General features: G+C 39.8%; 1 protein-coding gene across 1 annotated transcript in view; it reads right to left on the bottom strand.

Moving 5' to 3' along the window:
• The window catches only part of LOC148818160 (von Willebrand factor A domain-containing protein 7-like), a 130,567-nt gene that overhangs the window by 93,691 nt on the left and 19,840 nt on the right, over positions 1–17,036 (bottom strand). Inside the window, exons 2-3 of the mRNA XM_088937429.1 lie at positions 5,619–5,906; positions 4,969–5,062 (exon numbers count right to left, since the gene is read on the bottom strand). Coding sequence (XP_088793555.1) covers positions 4,969–5,062; positions 5,619–5,906 — 382 coding nt within the window. The remainder of the gene's footprint in view (positions 1–4,968; positions 5,063–5,618; positions 5,907–17,036) is intronic.

Genomic DNA, 17,036 nt, shown 5'->3' with positions numbered 1-17,036 from the left:
ATGAACAAAGTTATACTGAGATTTCCTAAGATACGCGATTAAAAAATAAATAAAAATTTGAATCTCCTGCGGAACACATTCCATAGGAATCAGCGGTTTTACAGTATATATCGCCTTTAAAGGTGGCTTCTCAAAACGCTTTACGGGATAAAAACAACCAGAACAGCAGCAACAACAATATTGTATTTCGTTGCACTTTGAAAACCAAGTAATAACTTAACTATACAGTACGTGCAAACGTTTCGTATGTTGCTGTCGTGAATGCCTGCGTACCCATAAGTATCTTATTTGCCTTGAGTCTGTCTACAGTATCTCTGTCCCACTACCCCCCTCTCTCCCTCAATTCAATTCAAGGTGTTTTATTTGCATGACAGATGGGTACAATTCTTGTTGGGAATGTATACTTTGATATTTACACCCGGCGCGGCACCGAGGGAGCGTCTGCATTTATAACTTGGTTTTTAAAATTAGTCAAGCAATATGAAGCATCTCCTTTTACTTTTAAGTCCCTTAAATACATTGAGCACAGCTTTCTCACCATCCTTACACAAAGCAGAAACTGTCCGATGACTCACAGTACAAGTGGAAAGATTACAGATTTTAATCGTCTTTAATTTTGCCTGTGGAGTGTATCTTATTAAGCTCTAAATTGCATTTTGAGCGTGGTTTTTGACTTTTTTTTAATTGCATTTTGGGTGCGGACAGCACATACAAGGGTTAATGAACTGCGCCAAGAAATTTAAAATAGTATTCTTTAGGTGTGAGGGTAGGAGTGGACCGCAGCAGGCATAATCAGCAAACCAGGAAAACAAAGAACAGGACAGGTGAGATGTGTATCCAGAAAGCGAGTGATCAGAAAAAGGAAATGGAAAACGCAGAAAAAGGAAACGCTTTACAGGATAAAAACAATAACAACAGTAGTGGCTGGGCAAACGATTTTTATCGAAATACAAATTGAGATACTGTACTGTATAATGATGTGCATGAACAAAGGTATACTGCAATTTTCCTTAGATACGCGATTAATGCTTCGTAGGAGGAGGCGGTCTTTTCCTCTTGTCTAACAGTCTGTCCACAAACAAAACATTCCTGTTAGACAAGAGGAATTGAAAAAAAAACAATTTTGTCAATGAAAACCGGTGTGTGTGTCTCTCCCTGCTGGATGTCCCTCTCACAAACTGCTGAATGAATAAAATAATTTTATTGAAAACGCGTTTGCGATTGTCTGGTATTTAATTTGGTCCCTTTTAACTGTTTTTCGATCTACTGTATTGCTTTGAGATGCCACTTTTAAAGGCGATATGTAAAATAATGTTTTTTATTATTGTTATAGAGAAACATGATCAGATTTTCCCTGGTTCAGAAAAAAGTTCTAAAGTGCTACACATAACTTTCTTAATTCAATGTATTTAAAGCAGTGAACTACTGTAGGTGTCACATAACATTCAGAAATACAATCACGTATTTGACAAATAAAAACGATTATAATCTAATCCTTCCACGTTTGATCCCAAAATCCCAAGAAATATAAATCTTGATGGGTAGAAAGCTATGCTGAAAGTTTATTAAGATACTTAGAAGACAAAGATACTGTATCAATTTATGTTGCATTAGCCTGATTATGATTAAAAAACACATATAATTAAACACGCGTTTGCGATTTAAATCAGAACACGATTTAAATCAATATAAATGTTTATATTGTAACGCATACTGTCCAGCCTCCATTTCTCTATAAAAATTTACTCTGTTGCACACATACACACAATAGAAGCAGGAACCGCTGTCAGAAGGGAAGATATGTTCAAAATATCGCAAATATCGATCATGTTGCGATATTTTGAAATATAAAAGTCAATTGATGGTCCATAATATCGCTATTCTATTTTTTCGAAGAAATGTTTGTTAAAAGAAAAGTCCAGCACCAGCTGGATTCAAACACACAACCTGCCAGCTGGTAGTCACGCACCTAGACCAGTCGGCTACAATACAGCTCGCATGAACAGGCAGGCGAAACAGCCCTACACAGCCCTGTCGCAGCACACGAATACCGTTATTAAATTCTTTAGATACGCGATTCCATATTATATTAGGAGAAAAGCTTAAAACTACCACTTTTTCACACGCTATTTCACATGCTAGTTAAATACTTCGATGCTTAAAATCGTTAGGGAGAAATGGAATACCGGTGTGTATTTTTCCTTTAAAGTGCCGATTCCTGGAATCTGACTGGCTGACACCCCTCTGAAGTGGTTCCATAAAATCTGGTATACGGAAAAGAAAGCGTTGATAAATACAAGTGTCTTTTAATACACTCTTTGCTGTGCTCTTGAGGATCCTTGTGATATTTTAAGCTCTAGTTGAATGATAGGTGTCGCATTTTAAATCATTTTCGTATTTAGAAATTATGAAACGCCCTGTTAAAAGCAAGGGAGTTTTTATGCCCGTTGAAGTAAAACAAAATGCCTGACAAAGTATGGCTTGGACAGATTCCAAGTGCTTGTACAAATGTGCTAAAGAAATTATACTTTGAGTATACAGCTTGTCCAAAGTCATTCATTATTAATACTATTAGTAATATCTTCGGTAAAGGCTTTGATGCATAAATATTTCTGATAAAGGTAGGTTGTGTACTTTTGTCCAACTGAGCAATCTTGCTTTCATAAAATATACCAACATTTTAATGACTGATGATTAACATGCTGTAATACACAGTTCAAAATTAAAGGCTCAAATGCTGTACATGAGAGGTTAAGCTCCCCCTGGCGGTTTTACAAGGCGACGCCGGATAGTTAACCACGTGACACCACGTTAACTGCGTCATACCGCGTGATACTGAGACACGCCCACCGGGGTATGCCGCGAAATACCTCACCCATTTTGAATGGCTGCATCTGTATAGGAAACATTTGGTTGCAGTCATTGCAGCTAAAGGTGGCATAACCAATTATTAAGGGGGCAATTACTTTCTCACACAGGGGATATGGTGTTGGATTACTTTGTTTTTTAAATAAACGAAGTTATAATAAAAAGTGTTATTTGTTCATTCAGCTTCTCTTTGTCTAAATATCTGAAAACATCCAGTGTTACAAATATGCAAAAATAGAGGAAATCAGGCAGGGGGCAAATACTTTTTCACAGCACTGTGTCTTATTTCTTGGGGATATTTCTCAAAATCCTTTTTTTCTTAATACCTACTGTACATTTGAATAATTCTCAGAAAAAAAGACTCCTATTACCTGTTTCCTTTGGGGAAACGTAGTGAAAAGCTGTTGAGGAAACATGAAAACCTAACCTACAGTACTACAATCTAAATTGTAATTTAAACATAATGCTTATATTACATAGTGAATTCTTTAGACAATATATGATGACTGGCTGTCGTGCAGGAAATCTTTAAATGTGACATATTTGTAAGCACGTTTAAAGTTCAGGTGGTGATACTACTATATAGAGTTTTCTATTACTCCTGAGAGTAAAATGTAACATGACAAGCACGAGGGTGGAATAGTGACACAATGGTTCTCACTGCTGCCTCACAGTGCTAGGGCCCCCGATTCCAGACCTGGAGTGCTATCTGCAAGGAGCTTGTTTGTTACCGTGTCTGTGTCGGTTTCCTCTGGGTGATCCTGTTAATTGATTTCTGGGGAAATTTGCCCTAGGTGTCAGTGTGTGTGTGTCTGACCTGTGATGGACTGGTGTCCTGTCCTAGGCTGCACCCTGCCTTAGGCCCATTGTTTGCAGTGATAGGCTCCAGCTGCCACACAACTCTGAACAGGAAAAAGGATGGATGGATAACAGACATGAAGAAATCAATGTCTGGCTAATGAAGTGTGCCTCATAGAACTGATTATATTCAGCATCCTTTAACAGGAGGTACATACTACACTCTGTACACATAATCCTTTGCCGAGAACAAATTGTAATTTGCATCAACAATCTCTCCAAGCATCATTAAACAAAACTGAAAGGATTTGGAAGTATTATCAAGTCCAAGTGTCAGACAGAAAAGGTTTAAAAAAATAAATCAAACACTAACCAAACAGGAAAAGTGGATTAGGAGCCAACCTGATGAAGCAAATTTGCAATCAAGTGCTCTTTACAGGAAAGATCTGAAAGTAGCATTTATTTGAATTACAAAGAATCTGAAAGCTTGCTACTGTTCCTTGCTATTATTACTTTATCACAATAAATTGTATACAAATCCAAAACAGATTAAGGATTTATTCTAAATAATTTTTACATCAAACCTTACCACAGTTGCTTTGCTCAATCTTTGAACTTTGAAAAAGCAATCAAATAGCAATAAACAATCCTATCTGATGGACAGGCAAGTACTTTATAATGTGTTTTGAGATATCGGAGTTGGAAAAAGATGTTCACGGTAAAACTGGATTATCTTCTTAAAATTAAGAAATTATGTTTGTTTTCATTATGTGATAATATTAATGTTTGAATACACTGTATGTATATTATCCAGGCTCTTAAAAAGTCAATTGGTCTATTCAAACACTTAATGATAAAAACTGTCCCCAAGAGAGGGGACACAAGGCGATGGACAAGATAGTTTCTTAAACTTCCTACATTCCTACAGTCATTATATCTGAATGAAAGCTGCCTCCTAGGCTTGTGACGAGAAACCAAGAGCAGGTGAGGCAAGCAGGCTAGCTGGCATGGCAAACAAGTAAACAGAAAATGCAATCCAAAGATATACAATAGTTGAAAAATAAAGCAAACAGGATCAGAGCCAACAAATCAATGCTTTAAAGCACAATGGGCACAAAGGCATAGTCAAAGCAAAGAACAGGATCTCCTGCCTTAGCCTGTATTTAAAGCAACCAACTGATTTACATATCTTATCAAGATTCTTTTCTGGAAACTGGGAGGTTCTGCATTGTGCTGCAGCAGCAGAAGTGAAGACTAGTCTTCACTCTGTGTGTCTGCACAAAAGAACCAGCAGTAGCTTACCTGCAACATTTTTTATCAAGACACTTGGTTGGATCAAGTTGGAAAAAGGAGTCTTGTATCCCAGCTCAATCCAATTACTGTGGGTGTAGAAATCCTAGGAAATACAAGCACACGTGTTGGGAAGAAAATGATAACAAAGAAACATGTCAATACTCAGGGAGCAACTATTGTTTATTCTACCGGAGATGATTTATTAATAGCAACCTGACAAACACCCGAGCAGACTATTTGCTTTATATACTTAGAGAAGATGTCTATGTGTTTCTTTCATCTTTCTTGTTTTCTGGTTTTCTGTGGAATCCCATCTTTATACAGTTCTTTCTCTTCTCTCTCTGTGTGATTTTTGATGGTATACATTTTGAAATACCATTTAATTAATTCCAATATACTTCTTTGTTGCATTTCTCTTGTGCATCAGAAAGAAAATGCATCAGTTTAGACACTTGGCAAAGACATGCATTTCTCCATCCATTTCCCTCACCTGTCAAAAAGATCACAAGCTTTTCAGATTATGTTTTTAGCTTCAGTCTTTCATCTCTTTCAAGTCCTCTTTCTGTATTTGTTTTATCAACAATACATACCTAGTAGGCACATAGAAGAGGGGTGCAGAAGAAGAGAGACTCAACCCAAAGATGAAAAGTTTTACTCACCTGCAGAGTATGGAAAATTTGCCCCAGAATCTTTCTTGCTGTATAGAAGTTCTGCTGCCTAATGTTGGCTTTCACACAGGCTAGCCCAGCAGTAATGAGATTTTTTCCCTTCAGAAAGGACTCATTGTCAAAATGATACTCTTCGTTTGACACGTGCTCCAGATCCACCCGGGCATTGCTGAAAACAATCGATTGGATAGCTTCCTCAAATGTTTCTGAAGACACCTTCTCATTCATCGAGTTATAGTGTGCCTGGATCACTTGCTTTGGGGTGATATTGTCATCAATCTGCATTTGTAAAAAATATAGAAAAACATATGTATATAATTATTGTACATATATACAGTACATCATATAAATGCTGATAGATGCACATACACAAGAATATATTAGTGATAAAGTATGTATATGTGATGGTATAATAATTCTGTACTAAATTTTATTGGTCCAGTATGTAAGTTTCATTGTAATTCCCTTACCTCTGTATATGTTTATTAGCCCCCTATTTTCTAGCATCTGCAAATTTAACAACTGTGTTAAATTTATCAATTAACATTGTTAATATACAGAGTCCTTAGAAGGTATTGGGACAATCAAAAAATGCCAGTCAAGAAACGTATATATTTGCAATAATCAGATTAACATAAATGACACATATGGTAAAACGATGCAAAACCTTGATCTATCCATCCATTTTCTTACACCATCTTCTAATTCAGCTGGAGTGTCGATCATATCTTGACAAGCATTGGGTGTAAGCAGAGTACAACCTGGATGGGATGACAGTCCATCACAGGTCACACACACAGACACACACTCATGTCAGAAGTCAATTAACCTACCATGATGTTTTGGACTGTGGGAGGACACCCATGAAAAGATAGGGAGAACATACAAACTTTACACAGAAAACACGCCAGGGCCAGAATTGAACCCAGTATCCCTCTGTAGCAAGGCAGTAATGCCAACCACTATACCACAATGCTACAATGTCTATTTACATTATATCATATAGATAGATAGATAACACTTTATTTATAAAATAAAATAAATAAATAAAAATAAATACATAGGTGGTGCAAAATATGATCATAGTCATTGTAAAAACAATAAAATATGTGCAAAATGTGCATAGGTATATACAGATTGAGTGTCCAAAAAGTACAATGGAGCAACATGCTGTCCATAGACGAGCAAATGAAGGGCTAACAGTCCTAGCCTAGGGCAGTGTTATACAGCCTGACAGCCGCCGGGAGGAAAGACCTGCGGAAATGTTCCCTTGAACACCGTAGCTGGGGCAGTCTGTTGCTAAAACTGCTCCGCTGCCCAATAACAGTCCCATGAAGCAGACGAGAGGCATTGTTCTTGAGGGCTGTGAGCTTGGGCAGCATTCTCCTCTCAGCCACCACCTCCAGGGGGTCAAGGCTCATCCCCAACACAGAGCCAGCCTTCTTGATAAGTTTATTGAGCCTATTTGTATCTCTTGTCATGATGCTGCTGCCCCAGCACACAACAGCGTAGAAGATGGTCACTGCCACCACTGATTCATAAAAATGTGTAGCAGTGTTCCACACACACCAAAGGACCTGAGCCTCCTAAGAAAATAGAGTTGGCTTTGACTTTTCTTGTACAGGGAGTTAGTGTTACCAGACCACTCCAGCTTATCATCCAGGTGTACCCCTAAGTACTTGTAGGACTGCACCCCCTCTATGTCCTCACCCTGGATGGAAACAGGGTTCAGCGGAGACTTATTCCTTCGAAAGTCCAGGACCATTTCTTTGGTCTTGCTGGTGTTGTTTAGCTGGAGATGGTTAAGATGACACCACTCCACAAAGTTGGTAATCAAGCTCCTATTTTCTTCCTCCCTCCCATCTCTAATACACCCCACAATTGCAGAATCATCTGAAAACTTCTGCAGATGACATGAGTTGTACCTGAAGTCAGAGGTGTAAGAGGTAAACAGGAATGGAGCAAGGACAGTCCCCTGTGGAGCCCCAGTACTGCTAACAACCCGTTCGGACGCACAGCTCTGTAGCCGTACATACTGTGGCCTGCAGGTCAGATAGTCTATAATGCAGGACACCAGGGGAGTTTCCACCTGTGCTGCCCTTAGCTTATCTCTCAGTAAAGGTGGATGGATGGTGTTAAAGGCACTGGAGAAGTCAAAGAACATAACTCTCACAATGCTCCCCTTCTTCTCCAGGTGAGAGTTAGCTCTGTGTAGCAGATAGATGACTGCATCCTCTACTCTCAAGTGTGCCCGGTAGGCGAACTGCAGGGAGTCCAGTGCTGTACTCACCAGGGTTCTGAGGTGTGTAAGAGGACCCGGGGAAGGGTCGTTTATAACCAGTGTTTCCGGAACGAAACACTGAAAATACTCGATATAGACCTGGGCAAGATGGCCACCCAGGATAACCAGCTGACCTGCTATTGGAAAAGGCCTATGCAGCGAAACAAGGAGACACAGCTGAACTACATCAGGAAACAGGATATAAATGCCCCAGAAGCGATGAGCCGGCGCGGAAGCCGATAAGGTGAAAGCATTTTGGAGGAAGGAGAGGTTTAGGATTGTGCTGGAAGGAATTAAAGAATAACGGACTATTGGATCAGTATATAACAAAGATTTATGGATTACGACTTGGATACGGTGCGGTTTAGCGTGGACATACAGGCTAGGAAATTTGGATCGTTTAAGGGTACTGGCAACGGATTACGGAACGGATTTGGGAAACATACGGACGAAGAACAAAGAAGATCAGTGTGGTGCGAGTTACATCTCTTTTACACCTGTTTTCCCCCGGCGACACCACAGGTGGTCCAGTACAAGCCTTTCCAGAGTTTTCATTAGGTGTGATGTCAGTGCCACTGGTCTGTAGTCATTCATATTAGAACAATAACATGCTTTGTGTGTAACCCAGTGAATTCAAGTTACTGTAAATCAATCACATTAACTACTGTGCATGAAGCTTGCAGCTCATTGAGCTCATCAAACTCTTTGTGTAAAGAATTGATACTTTGCCAAGCCATTACTGCAGATACTTGGATTTCTTGCCTATTCTTGGGATATTCTGACTTATTTTTTTATGTTAAATGATGCCCAGTTGAACCTAAACCTGGAAATTAATATAAGACTGTCCACTTTGTGCAGACTACCTACTTCGTAGCACTATTACAGAGAATACTTTAATCTACAGAAGAAGACAAAAAAGTTTTTGTAAACTTCTGAATTCTTGTGCTGCTGCACATCATGAAACACAGTAACTTCACAACAAAAACAGAAGAGTGAGTTCTAGAAATTCCTATGCATGCCCAGGACATAAAATTGTCACCTAATTATTCTGAACCCATGTGTCCTGGGATTCTGAAACACCAAGAGCAGGTATAAAACAGGTTCTACAGGTCCTGTAATCTAGTGATAATCATCAAACCAACCCTTATATGACTATGTAGCGGCAAGGCTTATTAAAGTACAGGAATTAAGTTTGCTGCTCCGTTGCCAACCCCTCTCTCCTTCATCTCAGTGGTGCTGGATACAGAGGCCATTCCATTTGGTTCACATCTAAGGTGTTTTTCTAGCTGATAGAGTGTCCTGATAAGGAACAACTCCCAATGCTGAGATTCTCCAGCGACCCTAATAGATGGTCATCTCTGGCACCTTACTGTCTGGGAGAGTCTCATCCCAAGTTGTTTACAACTCTAAGGTCAAAGTGCATTGTTACTCATCATCAGCCAATCAGGAACTGGTAAGGCAGATTAACCCCACATGGGTCTTTAATGTCCATGAAACTTTCAACCAATGAATGACTGCAGTTCCTCCAGGTAAAACAGGCAGCACAGGGCTTCCTCAGAGAGCCTCCTGGACATTCTCAGACTCAGCTCAGACATTCACGTAAAGGCCAGTGTGTCCGAGTGCCAGGATTTTCCTTTTTTTTTTAAGAGTTGATAATGGAGGTTGCCAGTGCGTAACCAAAGGATCCGCCCAAGGTTAGCCCAGCAGCAAGCCTTGTGAACCCACTGCAAAAGCTCACCTGATCAACAAGTGAACTACGGTCGGAACTGTGGACTGTTGAATCAGTATTCAGGACTAGCGCTACATCAGGAACGAACCGGTCTTCTTCCTGTCTAAAGAGTGTGACCTGCTTGGACCCGTAGTCACTTTTCTCCTGTGCACAAACTCGCTAGTAAAGCCAGAAGTAACTAGCCGGTCTTCAGAGAGCATCAGCAGCGCGTCGCAGCAGAAATCTCTCCCTCTCTCTCCCATACCGCCAGCTGCCAGATCTGTCAATGGGAAATCTGAATCCACCAGATTGGATGAGTATTCAACCTTCTGCATTACAGCTCGAGAATTCAATTGTTACCTCAACCTGAGTTGATATCAATTTAATTCCTATGAATGATGTACTTGCTTTTGAGTATCTAGTGTAGAAGTTGTAACCAAGTTCATTTACGAAATGGTACAAATGAATGGTATACTGAATGTATGTCCCTCTTGGTTTGTAACTCTTTAACTCTTTGTAACCTTTTGTATTCTGCTAACCCTCACGATAAGATCTGTTATGTTTATATGCACGTTATGTATTGTGGTGTCTCCGGGGGAATAGATAAATGTAATAAGTACGAAAGTACTCACACCACAAACTCTTCTTTTATATTCGTGAGGTTTCTTCCTTTTCTTTCGTTCGTCCGTCTTCCAATCCAGTCCGCAATCCGTTTTCTCTGTCCTTGTTCAGTCCGTGTTCCAAAAGTTCGTAAAATCCAACAAATCCGCGCCGAGTCCAAATCACAAGCCGTATACCGTTATCCTTTATTTGTTCTGAAAATCCGTTGTCCTTAAATCTTTATTCACTCCAACCAAACTCCCCTTTCCTCTCCAACACGCATTCACCTACTGGCTTCCACGCCTGTTCACTGTTTCCGGGGCATATATATTTTGTTTCCTGATGAGACCCACCTGCGTCTCGTTGTCTTTCAGCCTGAGCCCTTTCCATCTGCGGGTCAGCTGGTTTCTCTTAGCGGCCATCTTGGTCAGGTCTAAGTCGAGTACAGTGAGCAGATCGTTCCTAAAATACCTGTCCTGGATGACCCTCCCTCTGGTCCTCTTACAGTATTAATAAATGCATTCTCGTGTATTAGTATCTGTGTGTGTGCGTTGTTTGAGTTATCCCGCAAGGTTGATTCTAATAGCCATCAAAGAATCATTTTGTGACTTACTGCTACAATTAATAATTGTCCCAGTAAATGCACAAACCCCTACATTTATTGGTGTCTTTTGAGAGGATGCCTACAACCATATCCTCTGAAAACATGGCCAGATTATTGTGATAATTAACACAATGCTTAACAACCCGAATTCAAGATAGTGGTGAGGTTGATCTGTGTGAATTCAAATCAGGACTACTTAGGTTTATTAAAATAGGTAAGTTTATTAGAAATAAAATTAATACAAGCAAAGGCTTATGGAAAGAGATGTGGAATTGAGAGACCATGGTATGTTCCTATTACTGATATTCTAAATTGCTTACCTGGTCCAGTTGCCTATGTATACTGGCTTTCTTGGGTCATGATGTCTAGTCTTCTTGAGCCTAACATCCAGAGATCCTAACTTCCTGGGACTAACATCCCAGGTGTGGTTCTTGGCTTGCCCTGTGTATTAGCCTCTGACAAAGATATTCCAATGTCTTGCCTGCCAGGGTTCTGGTTGGCTAATTCAGATCTGCATCTTGCATATCTCTCCTTCAGGAATTTTTATTGCTTCTATCTGGGGAGACATTATAAAATGTCCAATATTTGGGAAAGCTCAACTTCTTCTGAGTAATACTTACAAGTTTGATAATTCGAATTCTGCCTATTCTTTTGATACCAAATAAACATGGTTCACTTCATCCTGGAATAATTATGATGCCTAATATTGTATTTTAATTTGAATGAAATATGTGATGTGGCAATTCAGCCAGTACTTTATACAGTCTTTTATCAATATGGAACGAAGGATGCTATTTATTCGAGTCAAAATACTAATTTGCTACACAATCAATGGGAGGGGGTTGTGTCCCATTTTGCCCATTTAAGAGGGGTGACTCGATTTTCCTAAGTGGGACCCTCAACTGATGTGGATGGATCAGAATAATGTGTTTTCTGATTCTGAATCCTTCTAATAATGCTTGTTGCAATCAGAATTCTGACTGTTTCCTCTGTTTTATTATAAAGTGTTCTTTAATTTAAGACCAAACAAGTGATATCTACGGGTATTTGCTCAGACATCCCTTGTTTCTTGAGGTTTAATGCAGTTGGTTATGTCTCTTTTTGGTATAACCATGTGATTTCTCTATTTAATATCAATAGAGTGGCAAAACATGGTGTTTGTGTTACATAAGATATATATGTAGTGTGCTCTCAAGAGGCACCAGTTCTGTTGGGGTTTGGGCATTTACTGGGACAATTATTAATTGTAGCAGTAAATCACAAAATTGATTCTTTTAATGGCCTTAGAATCCAACCATTCGATATAACTCAAACAACGCACACACACAGGTACTAATACACGAGGATACATTTATTAATACATAGAATATGCATGTAAACCTAACAGATCTTATTGAGAGGGTTATCAGAATACAAAAGATATATATATATTCAATCAGTTACGAAGAGTTACATATATCAAGAGGACATACGTTCAGTATATCATTCATTTAGACCGTTTCGGAAATGAACTTGGTTATAACTTCAACATTAGATACTCAAAACAAGTACATAACTCTTAGGAATTAAATTGATATCAACTGGTTGGGATAACAATTGAATTCTCGAGCTGTAATGTATTGAAGTTGAATACTCATCCAATCTCTGGGGATTCAGATCTCCTGCGGGCTCTCTGGCTCCGTGCCAGGCTGTGCTGTGCGGCTTGCGACGGTGCGCTGCTGATGCTCACTGACCGGCTAGTTAGTGTTGGCTTTAACTAGCACAGTTTGTGCATAGGAGAAAAGATAACTGTGGGTCCCAGCAGGTCAGGAAGAAGACCGGTTCGTTCCTGATGAAGCGCTAGTTCTGAATAGTGATTCAGCTGTCCACAGTTCCGACCTGTTCACAAGGCTTGCTGCTGGTGCTAACCTCGGGTGGATCCTCTGGTTACTCGTGGCAACCTCCGCTCTCGACTCTTAGAACAGAGGAAAGTTCTGGCACTCGGACACACTGGCCGTTCTGTGGTTGTCCGGGCTGAGTCTCAGGATGGTCAGGAGGCGCGCTGCGAGAATGTCCTGCCCTTGGGAGCCTTTCTGCTCCTGGGCCATCCTGCCCTGGAATTCTCCTTTAGAATTCTCCTTAGAAAAGTCTTTAGAATTCCCCATTTCAGAATAGTCTTTCGAATAGTCTTGGAGCTCTGTGTTGCCTGTTTTTACCTGGAGGAACTTCAGCTCATTCATTGGCTGAAAGTTCCATGGGCATCAGAGTCCCACATGGGTTACTCGGTCCTACCAGTCCCTGATTGGTTGATCAAGGTGAGATATGAGTCACTTACTCCTGACACCTAGGAATGCAGTCCAGATGTCCATCTGGCACTCCCTAGACAGATAGGTGCCAATGGATGACCATTGATCTTGATAGCCAGGCTTAGCTAAGTGCATCCCCATTTGGGATCTGTCCCTTATCAAAAGAAAACATCTTTAAATCAGCCTGCATGAATACTTTCCCTGTGGCTGCACCACAGAGATGAAGAGAGAGATGGGGCCTCATTTGGGAAAGTACAGCAACAATTAATTCTGTCTTATTAACAAGCATTGCCGCTACATATATATGGATGTTTTAAATGTATGTTGGCCAAATGGTTTTCTGGCCGTGTCTGTGCAACTCTTATCTCTCCTTGAGAGAGTGGTTCACAGTTGTTATAGCCTTTGTGGAGCCACGAGGAATAACAAATCCCAGATTTTTCAGAGATGCAGGCATGAGGACTTATTTGTTAGCACGAACTGAGTAAAACCACACCCTAACATTAAATACTATGACTTACATTAACCAGGGTGGTATTATAATGTGTATCACAATTAAATTTAAATATTGTATTAATCGATATTCTAAAATGTTTCCCATGAAAATTAATGCAATATAAGAGGCTATAGATTCCAAGGTACAAATTCACAAAATGAATTATAAAACTAAATACAGCCAGTGGTGAGCATCGACTCAATGTGTTGTCACTGATTGGTCAATGACACAGAGAAGCTGGATAGCTGTGGCTCCGTGCTTCTTTTCACAATGTTGCTATATTACGCAGATGACAGTAAAATCAAATAGTCACATTTTGAATTTGTAGTAAGTGGGTTGCTCCACAGGACATCTGCATGATTTGGAGAAGGTGTTGTACACGACATAGTTACGTCACAATCAGGCTCAAGCTCATTCTGTGGGTTAGTCCATAGGAAGGAAGGGGAGAAGCCAAAGACCTTCCAAAAGAAAGAAGCTACCAAATTAGCACGTAATTATAAAATGACTGGGATCACAGAATCATGACTAACTGAAAACAATTGAAACTCATGTAACATCAGCAAATACAAGCTGTTTTCTGAAAACAGGAAAGACAGAAAAGAACGAGGGTAGCACTATATACAGTATCAAACAGATATAGCAGTCAGATTCTGGAATCAAGAGCTCTGAATTGATATGAATCTGCAACAAAACCCACCAGGTCAATATTTGACAAATATATATACTGTAGCTTGAATTACATTTAAGGTTATAAAAACAATCATTATAACTACAAGATTGCCTATATGAAAATAACACCTTAGGGAACAGTCATCATGGATTTTGAAAATAACTTGTTAGAGTTCTTTAAATAAGCAATGACAACAATGGATACACACAGAGCAAATTATGTGATATATTTAGATTTTTAGAAGGCTTTTGATAAAGTTCCTCTTAATCATCATATTACAGACATTCAGGGAAATTCTCTAATTGGTTTGGGATTGGGTTAATTTATAGGAAATAAAGACTATAGATAAGGAGTAAATATTCATATCAGGGTGATGTAATTAGTGGAGCATGGCAGGGATCTGTAGTAGGACCACTGCTCTTCCTAATGTAATGTATATAAATGATCTTGATTTTATGATTGTAAACTAGTCACGTTTGCAATTACAGATGCAGCCATTCAAAATGGGTGGGGTATTTTGCGGCATACCCCGGTGGGCGTGTCGCGGTATCATGCAGTATCAAGCAGTATCACGCGGTTAATCGCGTCATTTGACGTCATGCAGGAAAGTATCTTGCATCACCTTGTAAAACCGCCAGGGGGAGCTTAACCTCTCATGTACAGCATTTGAGCTTTTAAATTTGAACTGTGTATTACAGCATGTTAATCATCAGTCATTAAAATGTTGGTATATTTTATGAAAGCAAGATTGCTCAATTGGACAAAAGTACACAACCTACCTTTATCAGAAATATTTATGCATCAAAGCCTTTACTTAAGATATTACTAATAGTATTAATAATGAATGACTTTGGACAAGCTGTATACTCAAAGTATAATTTCTTTAGCACATTTGTACAAGCACTTGGAATCTGTCCAAGCCCTACTTTGTCAGGCATTTTCTTTTACTTCAACGGGCATAAAAACTCCCTTGCTTTTAACAGGGCGTTTCATAATTTCTAACTACGAAAATTATTTAAAATGCGACACTTATCATTCAACTAGAGCTCAAAATATCACAAGGATCCTCAAGAGCACAGCAAAGACTGTATTAAAAGATACTTGTATGAGATACATGAGAATCCAGGCTTTTTTATCAACGCTTTCTTTTCCGTATACCAGATATTATGGAACCACTTCAGAAGGGTGTCAGCCAGTCAGATTCCAGGAATCGGTACTTTAAAGGAAAAATACACACCGGTATTCCATTTCTCCCTAAACATTTTAAGCATCCAAGTATTTAACTAACGTGAAATAGCGTGTGAAAAAGTGGTAGTTTTAAGCTTTTCTGCTAATATAATATGGAATCGCGTATCTAAAGAAATTAATAACAATATGATTATATTCGTGTACTGCGACAGGGCTGTGTAGGGCTGTTTCGCCTCTCTCTTCATGCAACTTCCCTTGTAGCCCACTGGTCTATGTGCCCGATTACCAACTCATGGGTTGTGGGTTCAAATCCAGCTGGTGCTTTTAACAAACATTTCTTTGAAAAAATTTAATAGCAATATTATGGACAATCAATTGACTTTTATATTTCAAAATATCACAACATGATCGATTCTAAGTCATTTTTGATAACAATGAATAGTCACCTTCTTCCCTTCTAACAACGGTCCCTGCTTCTGCTTCCTGCTTCTATTGTGTGTGTGTGGGGGGCGGGGGGGATCCCTTCAGATCTCCCTTCAGATTTAAAAGGTTATTAATCATATCTTCGGTGTCGCATCTTACCAGTGCAGCTGATCTTTTGCTGCCTGGGTGGGTCAGCTATCACAAAGCTTTAGAGAACCTAACATTTCTATTATCAACAAATTGTAAAGTCCACAAAGGTGAGACTGTCTTTCTCAGACTTACATTCCCGAATGTCCCCCGCCCCGGTCAACAATCCTAGGAAGATCATGAAACAGCCTGTTAATAAAATTGTTACAATTTTGTTTGGTCAGTTCTTCCTCCCAGAATTTATAGATCGCATCGATCAGTTCCTGCTTTGTGACGGGCTTAGCAGTTTTCCGAACGTTGTCTTTCAACGAATGCCAAACCATCTCTATCGGATTTAGATCTGGGGATTCGGCTGGAGTTTTCACCCAGTTCACTTCTTCTGCTATAGGCCTCGCCCTTGCTGCTGTGTGTTTCGGATCGTTGTCTTGAAATAGACGGTGCCTTGATCCAAACTGCTCCCTGATATATGGGGCGGCATGCTGTGTGACCACGACTTCCTCGAAGAATTCACGGTCCATAATTCCTTCGAAAATAAGAAGTGGTCCCGGGCCTCTTCTAGATATATCCCCCCAGACGTGAACCTTCAGTGGATGTTTGGGCTTTGGCTTGTCCACATATCTCCCCTTTTTGCAAAATGCCATTGTTGAAAACTGTTCCAGAGCCACTGTTGTTTCGTCGGTGAAAAGTGCATCCTGAAATGCCTCCCCCTGTTCAATCCATTGGAGTGCTTGTTTGAGTCTTTCCTCTTTGTTTTTTAGCCTTATCATGGGGCATGTGTTGGTTTTTCTGTATCTCCATCCAAGCCTCCTGCGTACTCATCTTATCGATGTCGGGCTAACGGTCGCACCGAGGTCAGCCCATAGCCGTCTTTGGACTTGCATCACCGGTAGCTCATCATTTTCATCAGTCAGTTTGTCAATAGCTCGCACAATAGGACTTGAAAAAAAAGAGATCAACAGTTAGTTTTAAAAATAATGTGTGTAGTTGTATTTACATGCAAGAAAGGTATT

The sequence above is a fragment of the Atractosteus spatula genome, chromosome 19 (genome assembly GCF_055471065.1).
Source record: "Atractosteus spatula isolate fAtrSpa1 chromosome 19, fAtrSpa1.hap1, whole genome shotgun sequence".
Lineage (NCBI taxonomy): Eukaryota > Metazoa > Chordata > Actinopteri > Semionotiformes > Lepisosteidae > Atractosteus > Atractosteus spatula.
This window is presented reverse-complemented; position numbering and strand designations above follow the sequence as displayed.